This window comes from Neodiprion lecontei, chromosome 1 (assembly GCF_021901455.1).
Source record: "Neodiprion lecontei isolate iyNeoLeco1 chromosome 1, iyNeoLeco1.1, whole genome shotgun sequence".
NCBI lineage: Eukaryota > Metazoa > Arthropoda > Insecta > Hymenoptera > Diprionidae > Neodiprion > Neodiprion lecontei.
Genome location: NC_060260.1, coordinates 34,826,825 through 34,849,384, shown reverse-complemented (window position 1 = coordinate 34,849,384; position 22,560 = coordinate 34,826,825). Strand labels below are relative to the sequence as shown.

The window sequence follows — 22,560 nt, the reverse complement described above, 5'->3', positions numbered from 1 at the left end:
GTAATGACGATCCTTGGTCCCATCGACGTGCGTCTTCCTCGGATGTTTATACAACATCTCTCGAGGCGAACACGGAGAAGAGACTCGGTCAATGCGCGCAATCTATAAACATTATGCCAACAGTTATGTCGGCGTGTCAAGTACTCTCATTATGTTATGCATATAGGCGGGTGTGCGACTTGCGCAACTCTATGGTATAGGTACACGATGTGCTGCACGGACGCGCACACCGACATACCGATCAACGTGTCTTCTGTCTCCTCCCATTCCAATCGCGCGGACGTTTCGCCTGTCAATAGCAACGCCCATACGACTGTCACGATGCTGCAGCTTGAAGAATTTTATGCGATAGCGGTCTACCTGAGGCGCATCCACCGCGCTTGTCCCGTGTACCTAGTCGGGATGTATTCTATTCGCGACACCATCGCGTGAACGAATAGACGACAAATTTCTTGCATTTGGAATACCGAAATCTAGGGGATACCACGATGGGCTAATTAGGGACGATGAAGAGAGGTCAAGCTGAAAATAGACATGCGGAGATTTGGTGTAGGGTCTTCGGTTACATAGGGCAAGGTGCAGCCTTCTCGCGAGACAGCTGACAGCCATAGGGCCCGGTCGCTAAGTGGGCGAGTTGACGCCAGAGATGGTTTTACATGAAAACTAGATCCTAAAGACGATCCAGTTCGAGGTTGCGCAACTGGCAGGCACAAAAAGGCGAGAGCTGGTGGGCACCGGATAGACGGCTAGAGAAAGAGAAAGATAGACGAAGGCGAAGAAACAGCCGTGCGTCCTCGCGTCCTGAAGCGATCGCGAGGCGCTCCTCGCCGAAACTGTAACACGACACTGGGCCCCGGTTAGATAGATAGGCGATAGGTAGGCACTGCTGCTACGAGGATCAAACGGCTGAGGAGGAGGAGGTGGGGGAGGAAGAGGCAAAGGAGGAGGAGGAGGTGGAGGTGGAGGAGGTGGAGAACAAGGAGAAGGAGTCCCAAGGTGGAGGAGGCGGAGGAGGAGGAGGAGGACGAGGACGAGGAGAGGGAGGAGGAGGAAGAGGAGGAAAAGAGGGAGGAGAAGGTGGACGCGGTGCAGTGGGAAGGGAGGTGCGGTCCTACGACAATCCGACGAAGAAGAGGGGACCCGTTGCCTTCCCGTTGCCTTCCCGTTGCCTTCCCGTTCGCTTCCCGTTGCTCGACGCGACGACGACACGAGACCCCGTTGCCCGCGACGCGGTCCGCAGGATGCGTAGAAAATGATTAGGCACGGGAACGGTGAGGGAACGGGAAGGGAACGGGATCCCGCGGCGGAAAACGGAGGGAGTATTCCGGTGCCCGAAAGGCTGGGAGGAGCGGCGAGGAAGCTGCGCCGAGGCTGAGGAGGGAGGGTCGCTCGGCCGATCGGTCGGTCGCGTGCCGAGCCGTGGTGTGACTCGAAGACCGACTTTTACCCGGTTTACTTGGTCCACCGCGAAGTAAACGCGCAGAGGTCTCCTCCCGGCACCTCCCGATTTCCTCCCGGTCTCCTCCCGTTCTCCTCCCGTTCTCCTACCCGCCTAGAGCCCGGGGGGCCCACACACCGTTCCGCCGCACAGCGGCTCAGCCTCACCTCGTACCGCCGACTCTTGTTTCTCGATTACCCGCTAACACGCGCGCATCGCCCTGCCACCGCGTCATAGACACCTGGACGGAACAGGACAGGACGACGGTGACCAACGCCGCGCGAGATCGCGAGACCGATGCTGCCTGCCGCCTCGGCGCTGCTGGACCCGGCATACCGACCCGCTTCGACGAGCCATCTGACAGTCAGGACTCAGCTGTCCTGCCGAAGACACGCGGCCTCCACCACCCAGTGTTTACACCCCCGAAGACGCGACCCTCCCTGCGTCTCGGCCGTCGTCTGTTGCGGAGGCGTTAGGGTGCCGATTTAGTATTCGTATGTGGTGATCCGAAAGAAGACGCGATCGGCAAGGAGACAACAACTGCGGAGAAGATTTCATTCATCCAAACGAAGACGTTCCAGGAGTTTCCAAAGTGCCTTTGAGCCGTTTTGGCACGATTGTTTCACCCGACCGTGCTACGCCAGAGTCTGAGGATCCCGTCGATAAAGAGGTGTTAGGAAAGTGCTGTGAAAAGGGACAGAGTTGTTTGACAGTGAAAATACGACAAACTATGTGAATTATCATTTGACTGACTATACTTGTACCGAATGATTTTACACAATCATTGGAGAGGTGTCAAAAAGTGTTCTATAGCCGTTTCCTCGATTGTGGAATGCCAGAAAAGGTAAATATAACAATGCCAATCACCGTATGCAACTCACACCTGTATAAACTGCTCATCTCAATTCAATGATTCACTCGCGGGTGCATTATTAGGGACTTTGGCAATTCCACCACGGTCGGACCAGTCGGCAGTATTTCGTCACGAGATTCGCGAATTCGCGTGCACGTAACGATCGTTGAAATGAAACGGACTAAATCGCTATCTGCATCGATCACTCGGCTGCACGTGCGACGGCACCTGTCTGTCACCGCACTTAACGTCCTCCGCAATAAATAACCATTCATAGTCTATGAGTGGCCGGGTGCTAACCGAGCCGCGAGCACTAGGCTGTTGCTGAAATCCATTCTAACATTTCCATTCATAACGGTGGAAATGGGAATTTAACGATTCGACGTCTGTAACCGAAGTGACAGGTATCCAAACACGAGCATTACACGCTAGTAACCGGTAGCCAACTGCAACATCTTGTGTTATTCATGCCCATCGATCGTTCGAAACGTGTGAAAATCGAAATACAGTCTATTAATTATAACAGAATGACAATTTGTCTTCGTTTCATTCTATTTTTTGGTGGCACTTCGATTGGAAAATGAGTATAGATTCTCGAGTTTGCTTCCGATGCGATGATCATTGTCTTGCCTTACGAGACGATTGTAACGACCGGACGCGTTGTTATAGTTTGATTTCGAAATAATACAACCGTCACGTAGAATCGCGCCATTCTATTTAGAACATCAAGCGGTGCATTATAGTTCTTGCAACGACATTAGTTTGTTGAGTGAAACGTAACTGCGGATATGAACCATCACAGTTTTAACGATCGTCGTGTGAATTGATCCCAAGAAAATGTTTATAACTTGCACGATATGTTCCTCGGAGAAACCGCGGAGAGAATGATCGTCGTTATTGTGTTCTCGATACATTTCCACTCTGTAAAGCGGTATAAAGAGGAACTGCACTCACATCGATGTCCCATTAAGTAACGTGGATGAAACAGTCGACCGAGAGAGAGACAAGGGCCGTTGTTCCGCAAGCGACGCGAGAGCAAATTTCTTAGACTCAAGTACCTCATGTGAACTTGAATCGGAAACACCGGAATACAAAGAGCCTTCTTCCTTTGGCACACGCTGCCATTTGCGTACTGAAAAATATTGTGTCAGATATGACACGTCTCACCATCCGTCCGCAGATAAATCCGTCCTGGTGTAAGTGAGGTTACTTAACATTGCGCCAAAGCGTGTACCTTCCTACGATAAAACGCACGTGTACGATGAAGACACGGCGAAACGCTCACCAACACACGCGCATCCCGATCGTTGGGTTTGGCGTTATTTGCATTTGAATTTTGCCCAGGAGACACCAATTGCACTACGGCATAGGTGAAACAATCCTGAGATACTCCCAGCCTCAGACAATGCCCATCCGCTCAGCCTGGCTATCGCAGACAGTGAACTGCCAGGAGTGACAGACAGCTGGGCAGATGATACCTCGGTTTAGTGGCACTTGAGAGCGCGGAGAGTACTTCGTCGTATCTGACATCTGGGCCTAAGGTCGTTGCGTCGCTCTATCACGGAACGGAAACGGAGATCGATGCGTTTTGAGTTGCGAATGCGGGGCGATCAGAGACAACCTGTTGTCCACGCGAGCGGATGAACACATCCATATTGCGAGACCCGCGAAACGTTTAGAGGTGCAGAAGCGCCATTTCCCATCCCCGCGGTGTTAACCATGCGGCAGAACAATCGCATGAGAATCTTGCCAAACCGTAGCTATTCTTTCAGGTTTTCGCGACGCGCCGTCGAACCACTTAAGAATTTAGCACCTGTGTCTCGGATGGGACGATTGAAACCGTGTTCGCCTTCTATCGCCTAATATTATGGCTCGCAACTCGGTTAAACCACTGTGAAACGACGATTTGCTCCCTCGCGCTAAAGACGGCAGCGTGGTGGAGACGGTCGAGTGGAGACTATAGCATTACTTGCGGAGGAAGAGGCCCATTAGTTACTGCAGCAAGAAAGTATGAGCGCAGTTTGCTTATTTGTTCTAGTTATCGGGCGCTGTTTACGACTTGCAACGACCACGCGAGTTTCGTTTCCGCGTTTACCGGCACTGGACCGTAAGGCTTGCGGGCAAACATACAGATAGCGGAAAGACCAGCTCGGCGATATTCGAAACGGCTCGACGGCAAGGACCAGTTACCTTATACCGGCACAGTTTCGATAAAACTTAGAAGTGCACTGTCCTCTGGAAATTTCTAATAATATCTCACTTGAAAAACATTCGAGAAGTTGCGGACGGTAATATCCGTATCAGAATTTCATCGCAAGCAATGAGTATGCAAATTGTCGATTTTATTTTCAGCAATATTTGACCGATTTGTATGGGTATAAGATTCTTGAATTATGCGAATCGAGTCCAAACCCCAATTTCCAATCTTATACCGATGTATTCCAGTTGCATACAATCATCATCGGCAAACGGCGAGCGTTTCGAATAGATCCTTTACAGACCGTTCGAAAGGGTTTGACGTCAATAAGGAAAAACGGCATAATATCACGACAATCTAACTTGGCCATCACCCGAGTGTTTGCATAAAAGGTCATAAGCATTTCCGGAAGGAGTGTTTTCTTCGCGGTATCTCCATCCATCCATCCATTCGTATAAGCTCCGTCCGGTCCAGAGATCGCGTTTCGTGTCCACGTGTCGTAGAAATTCATCGGTCGGGGTAAACCGTTGTCCAAATAAAGCGAACTGGAAAGAAATGGGCCACGGATTACAATAAGAGAGATTGCGTTGACTAACAAACGATGATTTCGTCGTACCGCATGAATATTTCATGAGTTGCAAACAGGCGAGGAGGAGATACCGAGAGGAATTGAGAGGAGTCCGCGAGATATGGAGGGACCGAGAAACGTCCGATGGACGGCGGATCGGACGCCGAGAGAGACGAGGAGAAAGAGGAAAAGGAGAAAAACAGATGAAGAGAGGAAAACGCATGAAAATCTATTCGACAGCTGTCGTGAATTAGAATGACCCGTACGACAGGAGCGATCGACCGTTGCGTTATGGTGATTTCCTCGCGCCACGACGATCTCTGCCCGCCAACTTTCCTTGTCAATATCTCAGATCCGTTTATCTTTATGGATAAGGGGGCTTCCCCACATCGGCCCACTCGCCCGGTGCGACAGTGATCAGTGACATAAGCAGTATCGTAGTTTCGATAAAACCTTCGTTTGATTCATTATCGCCTGCGCCATTACACTACGCGAATACATTCCCCGGAAGCCGCTTGAAATACGCTATCAACATCCGGATCTGCGTGCTCCGAATATGTTCTTCTTGATTGATTTAATTTAAAAGGTGCTTTATTTATCTTTTTTTCTTTACATTATACTGACGGCAAGCCGCAGTGCGCCCGGATGAAATCTGTGTTGAGCTGTAACTATTTGTACGAATAGCTCTTCATATTTTCGTGCGATTAGTTCTACAATCATAAACTGACCACCACGTAAAATTGATATATTGATGAAAATTTTTATATCGTGCGGTTAGAATTGAATCGGCGGTAAAATATGTTCCGTTAATATTTGTGATGAGAAGCGCTGAATAATCCAGAGAATGAGTCGAATTAGATATTGCAATATTGTTATGGTTTGGATTTCGATCAAAGATGTGATCCGCATTTTATGAGACAGTAGCTTGCAGTTCGACTTTACGCTTGAGAATCAGTAGAAAACTGTGAATCAGCAAAGACCGCAGTAATAACATTAAATTGCTGAATGAGGCAGAAAACATCAACAAAAAGCGATTCATGAGACGTTTATTACATCCCGTAAAATGATGGACTTTGTGATATGTTGCGGTTCTCACTGTAACTTAAGCCAGTTACAATATTAATAATTGAATGAAAAAATATAAATTAACCGCGAAAGCATCTCAAGATCGCATACCTACAACAATCAATGATTTAACACCCAGTGAGCGTGAAATAACCTAATTGTCCGGTTGGCTCGAAGCATTTCACCGGATGTAGAACAGAAATACGCCCGAGGATGGAATATCGGTAGAGAATAAAACATTTGTTCAACGACTGAATAATGCACTCGACTTCTTCCTGGTTACATCTATCGCATTGTAAAACGCCACTGTATAAGTTTCGGCACAACAAAAGCAAATCTATAAGTGAGAGATGGACAACGTCGAGAGGCAAAGAGGTTGCGGCTAATTTGTCAGTCGATTCAGATTAGCCGAGAGTTTACTCTGCACACACCTCTAATACTCTCGGCCGCTAGATCCTTTCTCTGTTTTTACTACCAGCGCACTACACAATCGGACATCCGTTGTAGGTACGGGAATATTATAATTCCTGTAACTAATCCAAGAAAATTACCTTCTCCAGTCGAGCTGTTGTCGTGACCCTGCTGCAGGCGGAGGTACACATCCACCATAAACAGATACGACGCTCACTGCACGCATACACGTGACCGTGTGTCCACCTGTTAACAAGCTGTTACGTTACCGCAAATGAGGGTGTTGACTCGCTAAGACGATTGTCGGAGTACTGGCCTAGCCGGCAGTGTGTCATTTGTCTGAATTGTGCGATAAAGAAGTGTGGATCAATGCGATGTCGGATAATGAAAACGTAATGATTATGGCATGTATTGTTAAACAGGTACAGCTTCTACCGTGCGTATTTGGCTGAGCTTGCTTCGCCCACTCGTTGATGTTGTATATGTTGTAATAAAAGAAACAGAAAGTTAGCGTTGTGCGTTGTGGACAGAATTGGGAATGTATGGGTCGAATGGCTTTCAAGTTCGGAGATGCACTTGCGGTACACTGGCTATTCTCTTTTTTCTACATCATAACATAACACGCAAAAATTCATTCGCGACAAGGAAGTCAAGTCAACCATGCACGGAGCACGACGGGTTAACTAATTGTAAGTCTTCGTCAAGACGGCGAAAAGGAGGCGAAGCAAAAGACAAAAAAAAAAACCGTTCACGTGATCGCCTCAGATGTAAGCCAATAAAAGGCTTCTTACTCTACTTCGGAGTGAAATTCCTACATTGTTAGCGAATAGTCCATATAGCCAGCTCGGTTGATGCACGGTGAAAGAGAGGAGAAGGTGCGACACTTGGACAAAAAACACTTGAGCCAAAAACGTTTTGTACGAAGAATCCGATACAGCAGTCCGCTCGTAGCCGGACTAAAATCAACGAATAGAGAGACTCCGGCAACTACGACAATTGAGATGCGAAAAGAAAGATAATACCGTGAAATAGCTCACGAGAAACTTTCCAAAGTGCACATCGAAAGAAAATTCCATTAAGTACCGTACGTCGATATACCTAAGTTGATCATTTTTTGCCCGTCGAGATCGGGATTTCTGAATGGGGGAAAAAACTGCTGAATAAAAATAGTGAACAGAGGCGGAAGAAGGAAGGGAAAAACACTACCGCAGTATACGTACACCTCCGTTTTCGTTCATCCCCGATCGACGACAACGAGAAATCCGAAGAGGAACTACGGCGGATTAAAAATTAATTGAAATTATATTGTCCAGCTGGGACACAGTTTCGCTTCGACGAATTGGTCAGCCAGGTCGCGTCTTACAGAACGACCATTGCTCAACGCGAACCCAGCAGATCTATCTGTTGAGGCAATAGAATTATAGATCGCTTATGCAATCGATCGCGGTTTTGGTCCATCGCGCACCGCAACTCTGCATCTCTTCATTGTTACTCGTTTCAATACTGTTTTTTCTCTCCTTTTGTTATTATTTTCGTACCGTTTAGTATAATCATCACTATATATTTTTGTGTCATCGTTATTTTACACTTCATTCGCTTTCCCCAATTTCCTTACACTTGGAGCGGAGGAAGTCACTCGAGAGAAAACAAAGAGGAAGTACGATCAATGCGATTCGGTTGCGTCGGTGTATTCGTTTTTCTTCACCTTTTTCCCTATCATCTCCCGGTGCACCGATCGGTTTCACTCCGGTATTATAGACGATCCTGCAGGAAGCCACCGATCCGCTAGTCATATTGGTACCGTATTTTCAACGGTATACGTATCGAGGTCGTCAAGGTGGCAAGCAACACCGCCCGCAAGGTATATACAGGGAGTGGAATCGATTAGTATCTCACGAATACACCTTGGGCACAGCAAGTGAAATTAACTTCGGAGTTCATAGTAACGTCGAAGTCTTCCTCTGCGGCTCTTATATATTATATATAAACGTAGGTTTATATCGCTGATAAATTTCATTTCCACAAGGATTTCACGCGATCTGGTGAACTTTGTGTATAAATCATCGTTGCAACAGCTGGGACTCGGATTCAGCTCGACTGACGCAAATAATTCGTGGCCGATTTTACGATTGAGCTTATAACTATACTTACTTGGTATTGCACTAAAAGTTTACGATAGCAAACACGATACTCTTTGTTCCGAATCCGCTCCCGCCGGCGTTCGATATTATAGAAGATCCTCACCGAGATTTTCGTCGACGCGCCAAAAAAGAATTACCATCGACTCGATATTCCCAAAGCCCAGGAGCGCGATTCTTAGTTGCGGCTACGGAATTCCATGTAGGGTCGATATATAATTAATTCTCGGATAACAAACTGGAACGGTATGCCAAAGACGGATATGAGACAAGGTTGTCGGACGAACGCAAATATGTGCGCGTGTGTGGGCAGAGTTATTGTGACGCGCTGACAATTCATCTACCATGTCCACGGACGCGGGTTTCAAACAGGCATGTAAATCATCGGGTGTGATGAAACCGCAATTAGTATTTGTACAATACTCGATCCCTGGCGCTCTTCAATCTGCCTGCCTCTCGTTTCGTCTCGGAAATTCTTCCTCTCCTTTTCACTTGCGGTTTGACTGGACTCTTCAGAGGGTTGGACGAGCGGCAGCTTTCACTTCAATGGACTCGAGCGATTGAGCAAGGTGCGCAATTGTCGCGTTTCGGCGTTATCGTCGAGTTCGGCTCAACTCGAGGGTGTTTTCACGCCGAACAGCGAGCACGGCACTCGGCCCTCGGATCGACTTTGACCGCACTTGGTGCTTTTCGACGTTGTGAAAGTCCATCCTCCTTGACTTCCTTTCTGCACTCTGTCGGCGTCGACTCTTCATCGCGAGATACTCTTTCAAAGGCGGACGATCATCGGCCCGTCTTCGCCCACTGAGTAAAATGACCTTTGTATAATTAAAATATACTTACTGAACGTAATATCTATGTATATATACATATATATATATATACATATATGTGGAGCAATCGGAAGGGCGGCAAGCGCTCTCTATAAAGCAGGTGAGGTGAGATGTATAAGGATGCGAGGGAATAATTAATTAGCCGTCGGTGAACGTGTTTAGTATACTTATATATTTCGGACGTCCGTATATACCGCGTGCAACGGGCCCGGACTTTGATTAAGCGGTCCAAGGCGTATAACCGAATACGAAATGCGATCGCGGATCGGGTTAAGTGCCGAGGAGGAGGATTCCTTCGTTTTTACGTCCGGTATATTGATATAATATAAACCACGCGGTCGTGCCTCACCTGTGTTCCTTGGCAAAGGCGTACAGCTGTATAATACGCAGGCATATGTATGACGTTGAAACGCGACGGCGCAGAATAAATATCGTTAAGAAATATAATTGAAATCTTGTTGGTCGTAATAACGAACGGACAGGCAAAGGACAGCGAGTTTAAATTACCGAGTGGTGAACCGGTGATTTCAATGCCCGGTATGAAAAGCATTATACCCGTGCGCACGAAACTGACTGACGCGTTCTACGCGCCTGCGTCTCTCCGCGTGTGAGTGCTCCGAGCCTCTGTAAACTCAAGGCACGTCTTACTTAAACGTGCACTAATACGCGAATCGTCAGAAGTGCTCCGCGCACCGTTCACGTCTCGTATACTCACCGGAGAAATCCAGCCGCAGCAAGGACGACGGAGCTGTTCAAGATCTCGAACCGCAGCCGCAGCCACGCCCGGCGCATCCCAACTTTCTACAAACCGAAAACTGGATCACGTCTGCCTCATCGCGACCGCTCTATCTCGGGCCTTAAATCACGCACATCGGACCGCACTCAGCCTCGCCGGCCCCTCTCCGATTTACGCCTTTACGCAATCCTCGATACGTAAAACAACGCACCTATACTGCGGCCACCGCGCCAAAACGATAACAAACTTTTAAGGATGCTGGGACGGAGACGCGGCTCTCGAAGATCTTCCCCGAAACGGACGGTCCAGCCGGCCGAGTCTCAGCCCGATTTTAATACTACTCTGAAGCGTCTTGAACGATGAACCCTGCAGAAATGAGCCAATTACAGAGTCGAATCGTCATTTTTACTGGATGACAAACGTCAAGTCACCGCTATTTCATTAGCATAACACATTTGCCACCTGAATGGCATTCAGTGCTTTGTCGTATTCTCAATGCCTTATGAGCATTCGTTTTGTCGCCAGTTGCAGGATATTTTGAAATCTATTCTGCTCGATGTTACACCGACACTCGATCTTATTCATTTCAACTTGGAGACTCGGTTCTTGTGGTAATGTATCGAAGTGTCAAAACAACTAGAAAAATGTGTCTCCATTGTGAAAACGAATTATGAAATTTGGGTATTTTTGTTATCGTGTTCGTGTCGTTATTTCAATCTGTCGAATTCCAGTGTTTACCGAAAGAAATTAGAGTTTTAGTATACACGTGAGAAATCTATAAAATTGACAATAAATAACAGAGTGTCTCAAACAGCGATCAACTTTATTTTTATCCACACTCAATTTTTCCACAACGGTATAAAACTGTTATCATAATCAGACTTACTTTTGCGAAAGCAGCTCTACAACGGCCCGATTTATATTCACCGTCTACCAGGCAGAGCGGTCATATCATTACGACTCGTCTATAATCCATAGAGGAAATATGTCATTACTGTATGTCGGTACAGAAATTTCGCTGTGAAAAAAAGGACAAAGACGAAAAAGATGTATAAGACAGTAAGTAGCGTATTTTCTGCGCAATTCCATGCAGTGGAAGTATCAGGCGCGTCTCATCTGTATAAAAAACACGCACAGTTACTAGATGAAAGAAATCGAAGAAGCATTTCACTGCATTGAGCTAGCTCGAACTCGAGTATACGGACCGTCGACGTACGCAAGTTTTTGCGACGACGTGAGGTGTCTTTTTGCAACAATCAAGGCGAGACAATTTCTCTTTCATCAGGGGCAGGGCGACGTTCACTGCTGCAGCACGGGAGTCCAACCGACGAGGTCTAACTGGAGCAGAGCAACGGTACTACTCGCGGTTATCGCCTCGGACCTGTACCCCATCTCAGTTATACCAGTCTTCTTCCAGTCCTTGTGCCTACACTCGTCTACCACGCGATGCGGAATACCAATACATCGGCACGAGAATTTTCCGCCCACGTCTATGCCTGTAATGCACTTCTTGTTTTTTTTTTTCTCAGCGACAATCGGCAAATTCGCGAACGACGTCGCGTGTGCATGTCCGACAAGCGTGATACGTATAATCACATATAAACGTGGCAGCTTGTGTGGGCGTTCGCATCACGGCTGCAACGGGAATCTCGTGATTTATTTCAGAAAGATTTACCATCCAGTCGGCTAGTTTGCACCGCCAACCATCATGTGCGGTGTGAGCTGGTGTAGGTGTACGAACATACGAGTAGACCGATGAAAATCGCTCGCGCCGACGCCGCGCCCCGCGTGCTCCAATTCGCGAGGTGCAATCCGCCGCTCTGGCAGTTCGCCGATTCCGTATATAGCCAGGGCTCATTTATCAATTACCCGCAACGCCGAGGCACACCCGTCGCTTACACCCCTTCGCCGATTCGAGCAAAGAGAGCCAGAGACGCGGGTCTTCCGCTACTTGCTGTGGGAAAACGCTCGCGGAGACGAGAAAACTGCCGTGTATAGGTGTGTTTGCTGGCTGCGCTTCGAGAGTCGGTAATTAGCTAGACGTGCCCGTGTCGTCGTCGGTGTTATACCAATGACTGAGAAAGTTTTATTCCCTAATGATGATACCCCTGATTCGCTTGAACCGGCTATGGCACGACCGCATTTTACGACTGCGTATTCCGTTCTCCGTGTTTCAGCAAATCAAGTTTATGCGATATGAATTATAGGGGGATGAGGATTAGCGGATGAAATACGGTCGTAACGTTAATCAAGGCTGTCGAGTTCTACCGCACTGACTTTACGGCCCGTTGGTACGTTTCGTCTTAACACGTCCCGTTCACCTTCGCGTTTATTTTTATTTTCAATTTAGACGAACATTGGTTGCGTAAGAAGTCATAATATCTGCCTCGGAATCTTGTGACAAAGATCGAGTCTCACCATCGTTCGAACCTTTGAATTGTCGGTGCCCACGTCGATGCAGTTCGTTGAGTTACCCGGGCTCGCTAAAAACGGAAAACAATCGCGGCAATTACGTTCGACATGCGATCGTGCGGACTGCGTGCCAATTTTTTTATTTTTTTTGGTCTCGAACCATCTTTTCATAAACGCGCAACCTCAAGCGTGGGTATAAAATTAATTTGGAGCGAAGGTAGAAAAAAAAAACACATTTGATTAACAGCGATTCCGCCGAGGCAGACGGAGATAATCCGTCGAGATCGGGCACTTCAATAATATCCGCGATTACTACCGCGAATTGAATCGAATTTTTATAATTGGGATAGATTTGTGGGCCGAAAGTTGGACGCGATCAAGTTCAATGTGTATGAATATGTGTGAGTATGCGACCGGCTCGGATTAGGTGCGCTCTTCCAGAAACGATGGATTGAAAACCAGATTTAATTTGAATATTCATTTCTGTCATCCTCCTCGCCCCTCCCGACCCCCTCTCGATGTCTCTCATGGGTGCGGTTAGCTCTTATTTCACGTTTGTCAACGACATCTTGACCAGCGTGGCGTGGCCTCGTGGGTATACCCAAAGCTGATGCAAAACTTAATCATCCGGGATGATCCGAATTGCGCTGACCACTTTTGAAATCAAAGTCAACGTCCTGCTGTGCCTTCTCTCTGAGCGTCCGGGCATTTCTTGTTGTCTTTCAATTTCTCTTTTTCTTTTCTTCTAGTTTTAGATATGTCTTCTTTTTTACCTCTTTATCTTCGTGTAAACACGTTTTAGTGTGTTATTTCTGATTTATATTAATCGTATTCGCCTATGTAGATTACACCTGCTCTTACCCTTCTGGACATTATTTATTCTCATAGATCGTCGCGATATTTGAACAGATATGGAATTTGGAATTCCGAGCGAACGTATTTCCGTGCCTGTCAATCATCCCGCGAATTATAACACTTTTCAACCTCGCTACCTCCACCACTTTACCTTTGGTATTTCGATGCTAATTATAATATGCATCGCGAGATGAAATATCGAAATTTATTTATTCACGCGTCACAGTTTGTTAATTTACTCGACATATAATTTATACGCATATGTGTGTACGCACCGTATGTATGCGTGAACGTCCATCCGAATTGACGTAAGGATGTCTGACCCGTCATCCGTCCTTTAAACCTGATGCAGCGTATATGCTAACTATACACCCAATTACGGCCTCGTTAAATAACGCAATACATGTTTCAAATAATCAGAAACACTACGATGAAACGTACGTGCGATTGCCCGACTTTTATTAACTCTTGCAGGATAACGGTTTACCAATAATTCCTAAAAACGGGAGAAGATTCAATTTAAGTCCGCATAAATTTATATCCAACAACCGTGCTTCTTATAATATAGAGTATATCATACATTGGCTCAAGACTCGTGTGTTCGCGAAACCGGTGGGCAGTTTAGTCTGTCGGCTTAATTAATAGCGCGAACCAGTTTCTGAACCGCAACCGCCGAACCTTTACACATTATTATGCAGGTCCGTCTTTTCCCAAGCCGAAAGATTTACGAGCCTGACGTTCTGATAGTCTTTACATTTATTGCCGCAATTTCACGGATATTGCCGACTTCTTTCAAGACTAATTTTATTATTTGTTTTCCTTTTTTGGTTCACTCTCGCCCTCCCTCTCTCTCTCTCGATCTCCCTCTTCCTTTCTCTCATTCCGGCATCCGCGCTTCCTTCGCGTTTTATTTTCTTGTAGGTGTAACGAGTGAAATTATAGAAGCAAACACGACAGATCTACAGGGTGCCGGCGTTCTTGATCATTCCGGTGGTCAATCAAAGGTCAGTTCCTACTGCCACGGTCGGCTTGTAGTTGAGTCCCGATAAAAATCTGAACAGGGTATTAAGCGGGCCTTGTAGGTGGGACCCGAACGGCTTACGCGGCTCACGGATGGACGAAGTACCGTTCCTTCCTCTAAGCCGTTTCCCCTTGCGTTACTTACGAAATTATTACAGCGTGCATGCAGGTATCATCCATGTCTCTCCGCTTTCCCGATATGGGCCTCTAGTGCCAGCTAATTATACGATCTTATTCACGAGCCGGTGTAAGGGAACTTGGACGGTGGTGTTTACTTATTTTTTCCCTTCTTTTTTTTCCTTTTTCTCAACGCCTGCAGCAGTTGTAATGAGGAAAATTGTATGCAGGCACAAACCACTGTTTTTGCTCCACATGTTAAACGTCTTTGCGCGTTATGACGCAACGCGGTAACGTTACACACATGTAGTTACGGTGTGCGGGCATTACCGACACCATTATACATCTGCGGACAGGTGGTGCAAATTCGGTTCGGAATTTCTATTATCACGTTTACCATAATCCGCGGAATCCTGCCGGAGTGCAGGCATACCCGCTGCTACGACTCAGCCAGCAGCGAACCACCCGGCCGCACGGTACTTGGCGTAATTATCCCAGGTAATGGGCTTCACACGCCAACGTCAGATTCTTCGCGTTCGTGACTCGCACCGCGTCTAGGAAGCGTGTGGTTCCCCAACGTGGCGGATTCAATGAAATTCTAATTTCAATGCACTGATACCTGCGTGAAGATGAAGATCCTCGAGCTACGCCTTTGCCCGTGGATTTATAGAGAGGATAATTTTCACCTTTCGCCCGTCTTTTATTCAATAATACCGCTGCACCGCGAACGGATCCGCGTACCGGCATCATGCGATAACGCGAAGTCGATCTTTCGAAAACCGTGCTGCGCCTTCTTTACGGCTCGAGTTTCTCGTTAATCTTCATCCTCTCATTATTATTTTTTTTTTCCTGGGCGCGGAATACTTACGTTAACCCCGATATATTTCGCCGCCGATGAATGTCAAGTATGATCGCGAGCAGGCGGGCAGTAAAGATATTCGTACCCGCGCTTATCTGGGTGGAGTTGAATGGAACGGGCCATCAAACCACCTGGCGAACCTAGTCGTCGACTGTAATGCGGAGCGCGCCGAGCCGACTGACTGTAATCACTGAAATTTACGAGCTTACGTAAGCCCCCATCAAGCACGCGGTCTCTCTTCTCACTCTCTTTACCTTTCTCTCTCTCTCTCTCCCGGCCGTTCGTTCTCCCGCTGACGCACTCAGCCCCTCGTGAAACTAAGAAAAGAATCGTTCCGCGGGACTTTTGCCAATTATAATACCATTTCACGACTCGCCATAATTCGACGGCCATCGTTTGTGTTTCAGATAAGCTCAGGGTCAACCGGAGAATCGTGAAGCGTGTCAGCAGCAGTGTGATGAGTGGATACCTGGGCGTGACCGCTCCCTCCCCGCTGCATCACTACCCCCAATATTCCCCAGCCATGAGGGAGAAGGACTCGAGTCCGCGAAAGATGTCGGGCCACATCAGTCCCAAACAGGCGAGCATATACCCCTTGAGCGTTGGGGTCTCCGACCCCGAGGACCTCCCCTACGACCTGAGCCACGGACACAGCCGGGGAAGCCCGGTGATCGGTCAGCAGCCGCACATGAGTCCGGCGGCGAGACCCCACCACCACCATCGCGACCTCGACTGCGAGCCGCTGGACCTCCGCGTCGACCACAAGAAGGAACGGTTCCAGGACGAGAACCAGAACGAGGTCGAGGTCCTTAACCAGAACAGCCTGAACCTCCCCTACCACGCGGTGCTCTTCCCTCAGCATCCGGCGGTCCACCCGCTCGTCCTCGAGGCCATGTACCGTTCGCACCACCACACATCGGTCGCGGAACTTCCAAAGATCCAGGTTCGAGCCCTTCCGACGATGGTGCCCCTGCCTCAGGCCCAGGCGCCGCGACCCTCGAGCCCGTTGCCTTCGCAGCCACAGGCCTCGTCGTTGCCGTCGTATCCAGCGGCGGTGACGGCTGGTCTCAAGCCGAAAGATCGGTACTCCTGCAAGTTCTGCGGCAAGGTGTTTCCTCGCTCGGCAAACCTTACGAGACACCTTCGGACCCACACCGGTGAGCAACCGTACAAGTGCAAGTATTGCGAGAGGTCCTTCAGCATCTCGAGTAACCTCCAACGTCACGTTAGGAACATTCACAACAAGGAGAAGCCGTTCAAGTGCCCGCTATGCGAACGCTGCTTCGGGCAGCAGACGAACCTCGATCGCCATTTGAAGAAGCACGACGCCGACGGACCGACGATCCTGGACGAAGTACGCTCCAGATACCACAGCCAGCTGCCGCGTACCGACGAGTCCTACTTCGAGGAGATACGGAGCTTCATGGGTAAGATCACATCCCAGCGTCAGGGGATCTCCTATTTTCCCAGTCTTCTCGCCCCCGGTGCGGAGGACTTCAAGACCGACAAACAGCAGCTTCAGCTCGAGGAGAAACGCGGGGACTCATCCTACTTCAGCGACCGGGATAACCTCAGCTCCAGGTCAAGCAGCTCAGCCGCGAGTAGACCGGAAAGCATCCACGAGGAGCAGAGGGACGTCGCATCGCCGCCTTTATCGCCGGGCAATAACACCTGAGTCGGTTGCATTCGGCGTCGCACACCGTTCCCCCCAACCCTGCAGTGAAGAGCGAATGACGACGATTTGCGTTATACCGGATCGACGGGAGAGAAGAAGAACGGAAGAGGACGAGTGGGAAAAAAAAATTAAAAAAGAAAACGGCCTGAAAGAGAAAGAACGAGCGAGAGCGAGAGAGAGAGAGCGAGCGATAGAGAGAGAGAGAGAGCGAGCGATAGAGAGAGCAAGAGAAAGAGAGTGAGAGAGAGAGAGAGAGAGGGAGAGAGAGAGGGAGAGAGAGCGAAGAGGACTGCCCGAGTGAATGTGAATCGAAGGTGCTCAACGGATGGATGGACCCCGGATGACCAACTGTTTCGGTGAAAGGTATACACACGTACACGGCAAGGCGATAGATAGCCGGACGACCGGCAACCTGCGAGCAAAACCTGCACATTGTCCGAGTCCCGACGACTGTGCAGAGACTATTCATTCTTTGTTACCTATATAAATACATATAATACTACACACATGTATCTTTCCGTAGACGTATATACGTATACACATATGCATAGTATACACTTGTAGACGATACATGTGTACACTTCTTGTATACATGGGATCGTTTGCGTTACTACTATCTTTTAATACCCTACTGTGCGCTAGAGTGGCAGTGTGTGTGTGTGTGTGTGTATGCCTTTGTACGAATGCTCGACTGTGTAATTCCTGTCTTTCGAAGATCATGTACCTTTGTGCGAGTCTTTATACATCGGAGAGAAGATGAACTGCTGCAGTAACGCCAATTGTAGTGACGCCTGCTCCACTCGCGAGCGAAACTATTTCAACTGGCTACAATGCTCCAGTTGTAACCGCGGCGCTCGTGTACAGATGGCCCGTACGCACCCTACAATTGGTGTTCCAAACTAGTATGAATCCTATAATTGGTGTTCCAAACTTGCAGTATGATCTTCGCCAGTTTCGATCGTACGTTCTACTCTCATTTTCTTTTTCCAGAGCTTCCGATCATTTCTTTTGCTCCTTTTCTTCTACTTCTTCTTCATCTTCCGAGAGTAGATAACCGGGGCATCGTTTCACCTCGCGATTGCACGTGTCGCCGGGAAGTCGATTGCGCGGATAGCAGTGATACTTCCGCTGAAATCGCGGCATAACGGCGGGGCGCGTGAATCAGCAAACTGACATCCGGCGATAATCCGAGCCAGGATGGCTGCATACCTGGGACCGGCTGTGCTCCCACGACGGGAAATACGAGATTTATTTTATAGTACGAAAGGTATCGGAGTGACGACGATTCTCGCAAGGAAATTGCCAATATCCCGGACGGCTCGGGAGACAGGGAACCAACGCGACTCACGTGTAACGTCCTTTATGACGCAATTAGAACGTGCAAGATGCTTGCGCGAGAGAGCATTGAATGGATGCGAAGAACTAGTTCGGAGCAGAGCTGAGGACCGCGGTCTCCGTAGGTGCCTCCTTCTGCTCTCGCAGATTCAAGTCGGAAGAATTCGCTCTCGTTGGAAAATGTTCGCACGCGCCACACCCAGTAGGTACATGTGTATATCTGCCTTCCTACCTACCTACCTACCTGCCTACTCGAGGATCGCGAGGCCACCGTTCGAGGCTCATCTCGAAAGTGAAACGAACCGATAGACCGTACGAGAAAGAAAATAATGTACGTGCCTGGTACCCATACACACATAAAACGCCGGTCCCGAGTGGCGGCGGGAGGCGCCCGATTGATCTCAATTAAAACCGCGTTCTCCTGTTTGTTTATCGATGAGAGTATATCGCACACTCTGTACACACCGTCAATGGTTTCGGTTATAATTGGCTCATTTCGCATCGCTCCTGCGGTCGTTTTGGCGCTTCTCAAGCGGCGTCGCGAGTGTGTCGACTGCGGTACGGCAAGCCGGAACGGAAGGCACGCCGCTTAAGTGGTTCGATATTAAGTTGCTTTTTTTTCCTTTCTTTCTTTCTTTTCCATCATCTCTCAACCCTTTTTTCAGAGGCCTCGATCGCCGGCCGGAGGCATTCATCATTCGCTTCTGTAAGAGAAACGCTCGGACCGATGCCGCGAACAGCACCTACTCTCGTTAGAACCGAGTTGATATTTGGAAAGTGACCGTGCGGCGGAGATCAGGGGCACCGTGCGTTCATTTTTCACCATCGAAAATCGATTCCTTAGCCGTATGGTAGCCGAGCGACGTCGCGCGATACAACCTTTTCGAATTTTGACACGGAATTATAAGCTTGTAAATTTCGAGAAACTCGACGGTCGGATACCGTAACGTTTACACCTATGTACACCCCTGCACCTCGCGGCGAAATCGAACGCTCGTTTTTTCCCGTAACTAGGTGGTATACCGCCTCGGTTCGATCGTGCTCAAGTTATAGGTATACGGTATAATACACGCGGCGATCTGTTACACGATGCACTAGACTGCAGCCTGGTAGTCGCGAAGGTGAAGATGGTAGCTGCGTGGAGGTCATCCCGAGCGAGGGAAATATTCAGACCACACCTTCGTCGGCATCGACGTGCTCCACGCTGCAGAATTCCCGCTACGTGATTCTATGTACCAGTTATTACGAGCCGGAGTCTGGATCACGAGACTCACGAACAAGCGCGTGTATCGAATTCTCCCGTTGTGATAGGAACGAGAGAATTTCTCGACCTGTAAACACGTGAGGAGGAAGATGTCACTCCGATCGGAGAACCGAAACGCGTTTGAAAACGAGGCTAATTCGACCTATCGCGGGATGCCGATGAATTCTCATCGCGTTCCATATCCCACTGATTCATAATTCTATTTGTATAATAATATCCCGTTGATTGCAAGCGTGAAGCAGATCTCACTTAGGATATACATGAAATACGTGTACGAAACAGCTTCCAAACTTCTACGGAAGGAATTCACATCTGACTGACTCGTGATGGATGGATAGGAGCTGGGATGGTCCAAGATGGATGATCCGTGGGCGAATGGAATGAATGAAGTGATTTCGCAATCTTACAATAATAATAAACTTGTATAATTTGATTTAATTCCGACTCGGTAGAACGCGGTAGGCTTCCTTCAATTAGACACAAGTATACACACGTACCGACGTATTCGACGTACGTGCATGCCTATGATATACCTAGGTTAGTGGGATGACTATTACAGTTGCCCAACCAAACCGTGCAAATCTTCGTTACCTTTAATCGTAATTTTCTAAGCAAACCTGCGTGCATAAAGTAATTAATATATTATATACCTAGTGATAATATAATATAAACATAATATAAGTATGATACGTATATATATATACTATATATATATGTGTGTGTGCGTGTGTGTGTGTGTGTGTAGCTGAAAGTTCATACCATCGTCGCTGCAGACGCGTTGTGTCCTGGCTCAAGTTAAGATTTTACGAATAATAAGAATGATATTTTTTTACAATATTGTATGTAAATAGTAACCGATTGTTAGCGAGCTGGCTCGTAATCACAGGGCAAACACAAGTTGTTATTCTCTTCTTTTCTATTCTCTTCCTTGGTTTATACCTATAAATCGGTAATACTAACGGGATAAATCCCAATAGTTTCGAACTAACGTCGTGATATAACAATTTGTGTTCGCCCTGGTGAATTAGTGCATCGATAATATTTTTACTGTAGAGAAAAAACTAAAAAACGATGTTTAGATGTTTCAAACTAGCGCTTTAAGTTAAGTACGTATTTTTAATTCCTTGATGTAATTAGAACTGTATTATATGTGTGTAACGTACCTACTACTGTACTGTAAGAGTTGTATAAATTATAACGTGATTGTGATTTTATCGAAGTTACCGATATATATACGCATACCTGTCGAAATATTTAACAGACAACAGCCCCGGTTATAATTGCTCGAGTTGCCACCTATGTATTCATTCATCTTCGGAAAATTTGAGTCATTGCTCTCAAAGGTTTCAAACTCTGTCGGTTGATTATTTCATTCGGGGCTGCCACCGGATTGGTCTCATCATTCCTTTGTAGAGATATACAGTTTTCGTTAATTTTGGAAAATTCAAATTTTCAAATGCATTTCTCTATTCGGTATGAAAAATAAAGTGGCTGTAAACCTATTTGTAATTTTCAAACAAAGCGTGCAGCCATGTACAAGCGGATTACCAATTTCTGTATTCTACATTAACGTTTAACGTTTAAGCCATCGTAATGATTTTTGTTGTTTTTTTTTTTCACGTGTAACGTAGCACTGTGGTGTCTGTATATATGTTGATATGTAATATTCCCTAGTAATATAAGAAAATTATTCGTTTACAAATATTTCCTGTGTCGTCTATAATGCATTTCCCCTCGTCTCCGTTAATTATTCCTTCAACTGAAAGATTTGGAAAACTCGAGACTCGCGATAAAAAAGCAAAAAAAAAAAAAGTGTTTACACAACAACGGCGTTTTGCCAGAATCGACAGGAACGCATTGTCCGCATCGTTTCAAGTCCGACAAGAGGGAAACACATCGGTACCATATAATTGCAACGGAGCTTTCACTGCGCGTGCCGACCAAAAATTGTATACATACCTTATACCTTATACCTTACGCCCGAAAGAGTCGCAAAATTCAAGGTATGACTCACGGCGAAGCTCGCCTTGGCGGCAGTTGGGCCATAGGTCATCTCGATGCAGCCAGCTGCGGAGCTGCTGCCTTTCCTTAAAAATTAAATTTGAACCGAGTAATTGTTGTGAGAAAAGAGTTGTTTGCTAGGGTCACAGGTGTGTGAGAACCGGAACAGCTCTCCGCGGACAGCACGGACTGGACGGGTGACGTGGATCAGCCTCCAGAACGACGCGGCCTCACGTGTGCTCCGCGGGATGATGATGATGATGATGATGATGATGATGATGATGGTGATGGTGAACAATCGCTGCACCGCTCGAGAATGTGGAGCCCTTCATCCTTCGTCGCGCCGTTTCGTCCTCGCGTCGTCCATCTTTCTAAACTCTTCGACCGCGACAATTCTTCTTGTCCTTCTAATTTCTCACGTCCCATGAACAGCGAGGCAAAGTAAGGCCGGGTAATAACCGGACCAGTTTCCTCGACAGCCTGCTCCTGGAGTAGAGGAACGACAGGTCGCAATTCCTCGCGGGCTGCTCTCGTATGCGCGATGCGTCGCCGCAGGAACAGCCTCCGATTCGCGAGGAAACCAGACCGTCTCGGCCGCACGCGGGGGGCGTCCTGGAGGTCGTCCTGCGGACCGTACGTCCTGAGAGTCCAGCCCGGTCGACTCGAGTCGGACTGCCACGAGGACGTGACTTTGACCCAGATCCAAACTGTGTCGGTCTCGTAAGATGCAGCCGTGCTAAACTTCGACGCTTCGCGACTCGACGCCGAGCTTCGCACGCTACT

At 47.7% G+C, this 22,560-nt stretch overlaps 1 protein-coding gene across 1 annotated transcript; it reads left to right on the top strand.

Annotated features, from left to right (window-relative positions):
• The first annotated feature begins 1,455 nt into the window (after positions 1 to 1,455).
• Positions 1,456 to 20,985, top strand: LOC107223589 (transcription factor hamlet). The gene is made up of 2 exons (XM_015663306.2): positions 1,456 to 2,282; positions 15,910 to 20,985. The coding sequence occupies exon 2, from the start codon at positions 15,960 to 15,962 to the stop codon at positions 17,175 to 17,177; it is 1,218 nt and encodes a 405-aa protein (XP_015518792.1). The 5' UTR covers positions 1,456 to 2,282; positions 15,910 to 15,959; the 3' UTR covers positions 17,178 to 20,985.
• Positions 20,986 to 22,560: the final 1,575 nt, after the last annotated feature.

Excerpts from the sequence above, each read along its gene's own strand:
- LOC107223589 (XM_015663306.2), top strand. The coding sequence starts at position 15,960 with ATGAGTGGATACCTGGGCGTGACCGCTCCCTCCCCGCTGCATCACTAC.